The sequence below is a fragment of the Physella acuta genome, unplaced genomic scaffold (assembly GCF_028476545.2).
Source record: "Physella acuta isolate Inbredline_101_S28 unplaced genomic scaffold, ASM2847654v3 ptg002255l, whole genome shotgun sequence".
Lineage (NCBI taxonomy): Eukaryota > Metazoa > Mollusca > Gastropoda > Physidae > Physella > Physella acuta.
The window spans coordinates 3,307-11,726 of NW_026733754.1; the positions used below are offsets into that span (position 1 = coordinate 3,307).

An 8,420-nucleotide genomic window follows, 5' to 3' on the forward strand; every position below is an offset into this window, starting at 1 on the left:
AGGTGGATGAAAACTCAGTAAAACCAACCATGGCCTCAGTTTGAATTCTGCAACGATTATTTAAGTTTAAAAACTAATTCAGACAACAATGACGGTGCAAAAGCGCGGTGCCCCTTCAAGCGCGGGGCCTGGGGCGGCCGCCCCATTCGCCACCCCCCAAACGCCGGCTCTGGAGTTAGCAGAGAGAATAGGTATTTCCAGCTGTGCAGAGTAAAATTCCATGCTTGAATATAATGCACCTGCACTACAAGAAATGGTACGCAAGATAGCAGCTACTGATAGTAAAAAGGAGTTGACATATTTGTCAAATCGTTGTCTCAATATTCATAAAAATGTGTCCAGTTTTACACTTAACTCAGTGTCCACCCACGTGATATTTTCTAGATACCCCATCCCTGGAGTTTCAAGTAGCCACCTGGAGAAAAATATCTGAAAGAAACCCTACTCTTTTTACCCACCACTCAAAAGCAAACAGTAGTCCTAACCATACAGAACTAAAAAATAAATCTTTGATAAAAACTGACCATTTTTAAGCACCTTTAGAATGTTTGAAATTATAAACTGGTGAATTAGTCTGAGGTACACAGAAGACAACAGTTTTGTGTTATATATAGGCTACACAAGATCCAAAGTAAAATGGACTATATATTCTTACTATTTCTATTGAACTTGTTAGAAGATTAGTAACAAAGTCACAATTTACAGCTGCTTTGATACTAGGACCTATTAACAAACATGAAGCTTTAATAGTCTTAGCCTTGTATTATAGTAACAATAAAAAGTTGAAAATCAATATGCAATTAGTTTATTGTTATCAAAAGTTCAACTTTCGGTGTGCATAACTACACCTATATACAATATTTACAACAAATGCCATATTAAATGAACTGAAAATTTTTCTAACAATGTAGTAAGGGAAATAACCAAAATCAATTTTATTAAGTTTTCTCTGTGGATTTTGCTCATAGTAAAGTCATCTAAACAATAAAAAAAACCACTACATACTATTCATTGTAGAAATTAGAAAAACTAATTTTTTTTTTACATTTTGAATCCACCTAAACATTGTAAATGAACTTATTCACTATCCCATTTAAAATTCATATGTACAACATGAGAGTGCAGAATCAGTTTATTAGGATGAAGCTTTGGTGATCACTCTAGTCAATTTTAGCAAAACAAAAATAACTTCATTGAATTTAATAATTACATAAAACAGAATATAATCTACAACAATGATTAATGTTACAAACATTATACAATAAAAATTATACAAAAAAATATAACAATAAATCAATTACCATATAGATCTATTTAACTCTTCAAAATCAGGAGTTGTTAAATCCACTTTTTATTTCTATTAATTTAATAAAGTGCCTTTATGGAGCAAAAATATGCTATGTACCACTAGCAATGCTTAAAAATAGTAATATTTGTTGTAATGATATATACATATGTGATGTTGCCAAGTGATAAAAAATCATACATCATGTTATCATCATACATCTCAGTTACAGGTATCAGTAGTTTATTTGGTTCATAGTTTCAATCAGGTATGATGGCAAACAAAATGGCTGAAAACCTTGAGTACAAAAACATTATGGCATAAATACATTTTGCAAAAGTGTGAATAGGCAGAGATAAATAGTTGTAAGGCAATTGCTTTTTAAATCAGGAGTTGAATTAATACTTGATTTCGCTGCTAACAACAGCATAACAATACACACATCATATATGTTTACATAACTTATGAAAATGTATGGAAAGAGAAATATACAGTAACAATTTCAGGTATAATGTATTACTATTAGCTTACAAAGTGCTATAGTGTTGACTCATATAAATATTTTGTTGAAATCCCGATGTGTTAAATATCTTTTCTTTAAATGATCCAATATTTAAAAAAAAAATTAATACACACTGGATGAAATTTTAAATTCTGATTTCATGGCACAAAACAATGGCAACACAAACATTCTAAATGAAAACATGATTGTCACACAGAGCACCTGTGCCATTGGATCCATTTATCATCTGCTGTTTCATGTTTAATTTGTAACAGAAAGTTGTTAGTGCTACTTGTAACAAGACTGATGCCTATAAACATAACTTGTAAGCAGTAATGGATACAGAGAGAGAGGAATGTCAGTGAATGTTTATCTTCATTTCTATTAGATCCAAACCTTTAACATGATTCAAGAAGCCAGGCATCACTAGAACGAGACGCTGGAAGTGAAACTAAAAGATAACAAAGCTTTAGTAGCTCCACAAGATCATCAAGCAACACAGGAAACATATAGATAATGGTTTAATTTAATGCCAGTGGTAGGGAACAATTTTTGTGCCTCTCCCCCCCCCCCCCCACTACCACCAGAAGAAGACACTGAAACTAACCGACTAACTTAACCTAATTTACATGGTTAGAACCATAACTTTGGATCCCCCCCCCTCTCCCTCTAACCAACCCACCAATTTAGGTTAAACAAGACACCCACACATCTGAAAAGCAGGAAATGAGAAAGAAACTAACAGACATAATTTTAAGTGTTAAGAACCACTGCTTTGGTACCTCAACACCCTTCTTCCTTTATGTGATACAAGAAACCCAGCCATCACTGCCATGAGATGTCAGAGAAACTGACAGAGAAGAAACTAACAGATGACAACTTGATTTAAGTGTTTGGTACCATAACTTTGGTAACCATCCTCACTCCACCCCTTAAAGTAATACAAGAAACTCATCAAAAACTCAGAGAAAATGACTTAACATAGTGCTAGTGATTGGGACCATAACTTTGACACCTCCCCTACAACATTCAAGTGATACAACACACATAAAACCTCACTGCCACCAGAAACTGACAGAGAAACTGACAGACAAGGATTTGACATAGTGCCAGTGGTTGGGTGGAATGTACAGCATCTCCCCTGGCCTGAGAACACACTCCAGACAGGGCAGGCTGGCAAAGTCTGGAAACTTCTCCAGGTCTGGGGAGTCCAGGTCTATCTGGCTGGTGTTGTGTAACAGGAAACCCTCATGGGGGTACATGCTGCTTGTGTGTTCACTTGAGTAAAGTCTGATGTACTTCGTGCCCATCACCTACATCAATAACAGTAACAATATATTAACTCAATTTTTAAATAAATACTGCAGTAAATAAATTCAACATAATTAGTGTTTTTCTCAAGAAATGTGATTTAATATAAAATTTTGATTGATCCAATTAAAAAGGCACACATTTTAAATGAGCCAGACAAGATTTTGGTGCTACCTTATTATATTTAGATATAAATAAAAACATGCACTTAAGAGAAAACATTTCTAATGAACTGCTTCTTAAACTGCTTTACTTGCTTTTAACAGTGGAATATTAGCAGAATTTTAGATCTTAAAATGAAAGTGAATTAGTTTTGTTATTAAGCCTCCCATAGTTTATACCTATTCCTTTAGTTAGACAGTTAATCTACTTGAGCACTTCATTTAAGGGCTGTATAATATGGTTACTTCAACAACATTTCTTTACATTATGTTTAAAATATTTTACGAAGGAAATATACATTATTTTAGCAAAATGTTATTTTTAAAAAAAGTGATGATATAAAAAATCTGTACTCACCTGACAGAGGAAGTTGTGTTTTGGGTCCTGGTGAAGTGGAGATATTGTACCAGCAGGCCCAAACCAGGCGTTGATGTCCACGTCTTCTTCCTTACCCAGGCAACAGTACACTGGCACACTGATGTCATCTCGCAACTCCCAGACCTAATGGATACAACAACACAGGTTAGTTAATTCCTCACCTCTAATGGATGAAACATATTGGAATAACACAGAGTTGTCAGGAGGGAGATGAGGTCTTCTACTGGTATCAGAAAAATTAGTGTTGAGATTATATTCTAGAAGGTGTGTATCATTACCAAATGGGGAAAAAGAACAAAGCGTTATGGTTACAAAACCATTAATTATTATTATTTTTAATGCTTCATCCTCAAAAGGGTTTATGTCGCTTTATGTTACATTTTTATAGACCAAATTTGACTAGTGTTGATTATAATAAATAAATAAATAAATATACCTACGAAAATGAAATAATATGCATTCTATCAAGCTTATCACCATTGCAAAATGTTCGATAACTAAGCTGACAAGCAGTAATTAACTAAAAACAAAAAAATATTACCTGGTCAAATAGCTGATGTTGTGCCAGATAAGCTTTAGTATCAGACTTAGGGTTTGCAATATAAGTATCAATTAACTCATTAATAGTTATTAACTTTTGGGTCCAGTCATCTTCTGTGTATCTTGATCCTATTTCCACAGGCACAGTTCGACAGCCCGCCACTGATCTCAAATAATCAACAGTCCATTTGCGAGTGGTCAGCGCAGGCCAGTATCCTATTGCGTCTGTGATGACAACTGGATGACCGGACTCAAGAAACATGGCTTGAAACATTTCAACAGACGGGCACGAGCAGCGTGGGATGTCACGAGTGGTCTGAGTCTCCACACGAGGTGGCAATGATATCGACATATCCACATTTTCCGTCTCCTTTTCTTTCTCAGCCTTCTGCTTATCTTGCTCAGGGTTAATGACTTCATCTAATTTCGCTTTCTTACCCGCTGAGACTTCACTAAAGCAAGGCTTATCATCATCTACACTGTTTTCTTCTTCTGCTTTCTCATATTTCAAAAAGCCAAAAGCTTCCTGAAATTCATGAGACATCCTGGCTAATATATTGTTTAGTATGGGTGCTCCCATAAGCAACCCCATATCACAGGTTTTTATTATTGTCATGTGATCAATGTTCCTGGTTGTGTCGGAGAGTAGGGAACAGAGGCACAAGGCCTTCATCACAGAGACAAGAGAGTACGCCTGCCTCCAACAGATCGGGACATCCTTCCAGTAACCAGTGTTCAGCTCTTCCCATACTTTGTGGTGAAGAGGCTCACACATGTCTAAGCAGTCTGCATCGTTTCCAGCGTACAATGTATTCACTGCTTCATTTAGTAAAAACTTAAATGCATTACCCTGGAATATACAAATTTCAATTATAACGACTGATAATTTATTAACTTAAATATTACTATATTAAGTAATTATTATCTTTTAGATACACTTTGTTTAGTACCTAATAATATCACTTGTATTTTTTTCTGTAGATTGTTTTCAAATGTGGTGAGTGTATTTTAGGGTGGTGATGTTTCAGCCAATGGTTTTAAAAAGATCTAGGCCTATAACAAAATAATAATTAGAAATGAAAAAAAATGAATACGCATACCATGGACCTATTTTCTGAAATGACTGCCAATAATTCTTCTGGCTTCGCTGGAAGTAATTTTTTCACTGGCTTTATAGCAGCCAATTTCTCTCCCTCTACATTCTTGTCAATTTCATCCATCTAAAAGAAAATACATGGCAAATAATGTAAATAGCTTTGAATAGGGTTGGAAACAAAATGAATGTGTCAATACTTCCTTTAACCCAAAAAATTGAGAGACTATAAATTACTTTAATGAAATTTTTTTGCACATTTGTCATTTGTATTTTTTTAGTTAAAACTATTAAAATTTTTGTTTTAAATTAAAGAAATTTATCTCTGTAAACTAAAAGTAGAGTTAAGTTCTAATAGATGAAAACAAAGGACTGAATATTGAGTGTACTGATGTCCAACAATGGAATTGTCCATAAACGTATATTTTGTGTGTTTCATTAATTGATTATAGCTGACAACTATACCTATAAAAAGGCTATAACTAAAACTTTATCCCAAGAAGCAGCTTATTCTTATTACACATAATCTGATATAGGCCCTAAATCTAGATTTTTTAATAGATCTAGTCTAGCACAGTAGTTAAATTCCCTTTTTGATGTTTAGAGTTCACTAGTTTCTGTGATGAATATCAATGTTTAAAATTTGGATATATTTATTTTATTTGTGTTTAACAGGGTTCGTTAATCTTGACCTCTTTTTTTTTACTGCTCTTATTTCTTAAGTTTGTCTGAGGATGCAGGCAGGTAGTCTTATAAAAAAATTATGCAGGAAGCTGTAACTGGTAGTCTTTGTATAATTTAACTACCTGTATTTTGAATTCACTCTCCAAACTGATTTTGAAATCTTTGTAAAGACTGACCATTAGGGCTAGACTAACCCGCCCCTCCTAATAACTAAGGTCACTGATATCTAAACTTGTATGAACACACCGTGACCCCAAGTACGTAGTTGGTGCTGTTTGACTGGGGAGGGTGGGGGGAGGGGGAATTAAAAAGGTTACAGTACAGTTCAGGCTATGATGTATTAGACTTGGCTACTGTGACCTCACAGTAACCCCTCCGCCGTCTCTTGTTGTGTGTGTGTGTGTGTGGGGGGGGGGGGGGGGGATACCGGTAGTTTTTAATAGCAGACAAAAGTTTCTATAAGCACTAATAATGGTGTGGTTACAAAGGTCTGGTTTCATTTTCAAAATAGGGTACGAACCTTGTCTCTAGTCATTTTTACTATTTTTGTTATCATTTTAACATTTTTGTAATCATTTTTACTATTTTCGTAATCTAGATTTTTTTTACTTGGCCTAGCAGCTAGCTAGATCTAGATCCAATTAATTAATGCATATTCGCTGCAAGCCAAAAACATTAGACCTAAACAAATTATTACATTTGACTCTATTATTTATATTTTTTATTTTTAGATCTACTTATTTAAATCTACTATTATATTTATTCATGTTTCCTTTTGTCGATTAAACTTAAAAAATTAAAACATTAATTTACTACAATCGATTTTCACTTTATTTATATTTCGATGGTCAAATAAGGGGTCATCCAAAAATGACGTCACACTCGTAGGGGGGAGGGGGGGTCCGTAATTTTGTGACGATGTGTGATGAGGGGGGAGGGAGGGATTCAGATGTTGCGACGTCACACTTTTGCATTATAAAAAAGCAATGTTAGAAAACGAATTTTAGATGTTATTCCGAGTTTTAGATAACTGTTTTAATAAAGGCCGATGCTAGCCGGAATAACATATGCATGCGCAATGGAGAGAAACTATGACTTGTCATCGCGGTGATGTTTTCGATGGTACTGCGCATGCGTGTGTTTACAACAGTAGAACCCTAACACCAACCCTAATCCTATCCCTAACCCTCATTCTAGCCCTAACCCTAGCCATAGGTCTCTGCGCATGCGCAGAGCTATCTTTTGCCGACTAAGTGGAGACGTTGGGGAGAAAAATCACTTCGTTTAATAAATTGTAATAGTTTAGACAAGATTTTAGAAAAATATCGATGTTTTAAAAAAATTCAACTGCAAATTTGAGGGGGTTGTAGGTTGAGATGTGACGTCATTTTAGGGGGGGGGTCTGACTTTTTGTGACGACGTGTGACGGAGAGGAGGGGGGGGGAGGTAAAAATCGTCAAAAAAAAGAGTGACGTCATTTATGGATGACCCCTAAACCATGGTTTACCGTAAATGTAGTTACCGAAACTCAACAAACATTACCCGATAATATCCTACGCTAAACTAAGGTTTTACCTAATAATTAATATTCTACTAATAACTAAAATCACTTCGACTACATCTACAACTACTCACACTTTGTGACACTAACTAAATTGACTAACATACTTACTATTTACTAAGTCAGTGCTTAGTACTAGTACTAGTAGTAAGTATTACTAAGTAAGTTAGTAACTGTACACTGTAGTAAGAAAAAGTAGTTAATATAAAATATAATAATAAATTAATAAAGTTACAATACAAAAGTTACTGAACTGAGTCTTCTTGACTCTTGCTTGAGTCTACTAGTCTACTAGTACTAGCCTAACTACACTACTAGACTACTAACTACTAAACTAGCGCTTAGTCAAAATATTAAATATAAGTTTATAACCTAAAAAATTATAATACCACAATAATTATTACTGTGTGAGAGTGTTCGGTTATTCTCAGTAAGTCAAAGGTGAATCTAGATATTAGATCTAGAATCTAGATTCTATATCTAGATTACTGCGTCCACTGCACGACTTTCAGTTTTAAGTTTTGCTTTTAACTTTAATTAAAGTTTTAAGTTAAGCCTCCCTTTGTTATTGTTCTTTTGTTAATTTTCAGTACTAGAGAGCTGGCAAATTACCGAAATCTGCCAAATAAATATTTAGGCCTAACAGAACTGGGATTTAAAAAAATAAACTGCTGAATATAAAGACAAACAGTAACACATTTTTTTACTTAGCTCGACAGTGAAAACACGTCTTGTCTGCTAGCCACGATATCCAAAAGAAAAGACGCGTGAGAAGGACGCTTGGACACCGTATAGGGGTGGGGTTGGGGGCGTGGTGTATGCGGGAGGGGGGGGGGGGGGGTTGTTAGGTGAAAGATATCTGTTCATTCAAGCCATCGGGTGCCCGTGTACCAAATTTAAGTAT

The 8,420-nt window shown here is 34.9% G+C and overlaps 1 protein-coding gene across 1 annotated transcript; it reads right to left on the reverse strand.

Annotated features, from left to right (window-relative positions):
- Positions 1 to 2,538: 2,538 nt before the first annotated feature.
- On the reverse strand, positions 2,539 to 7,963 carry LOC131932676 (bifunctional peptidase and arginyl-hydroxylase JMJD5-like). The gene is made up of 5 exons (XM_059289613.1): positions 7,921 to 7,963; positions 5,279 to 5,398; positions 4,180 to 5,028; positions 3,618 to 3,761; positions 2,539 to 3,100 (listed from the first exon to the last, which is right to left on the reverse strand). Exons 2-5 carry the CDS (start codon positions 5,396 to 5,398, stop codon positions 2,843 to 2,845), a joined length of 1,371 nt encoding a protein of 456 aa, XP_059145596.1. The 5' UTR covers positions 7,921 to 7,963; the 3' UTR covers positions 2,539 to 2,842.
- Between the last annotated feature and the right edge of the window lie 457 nt (positions 7,964 to 8,420).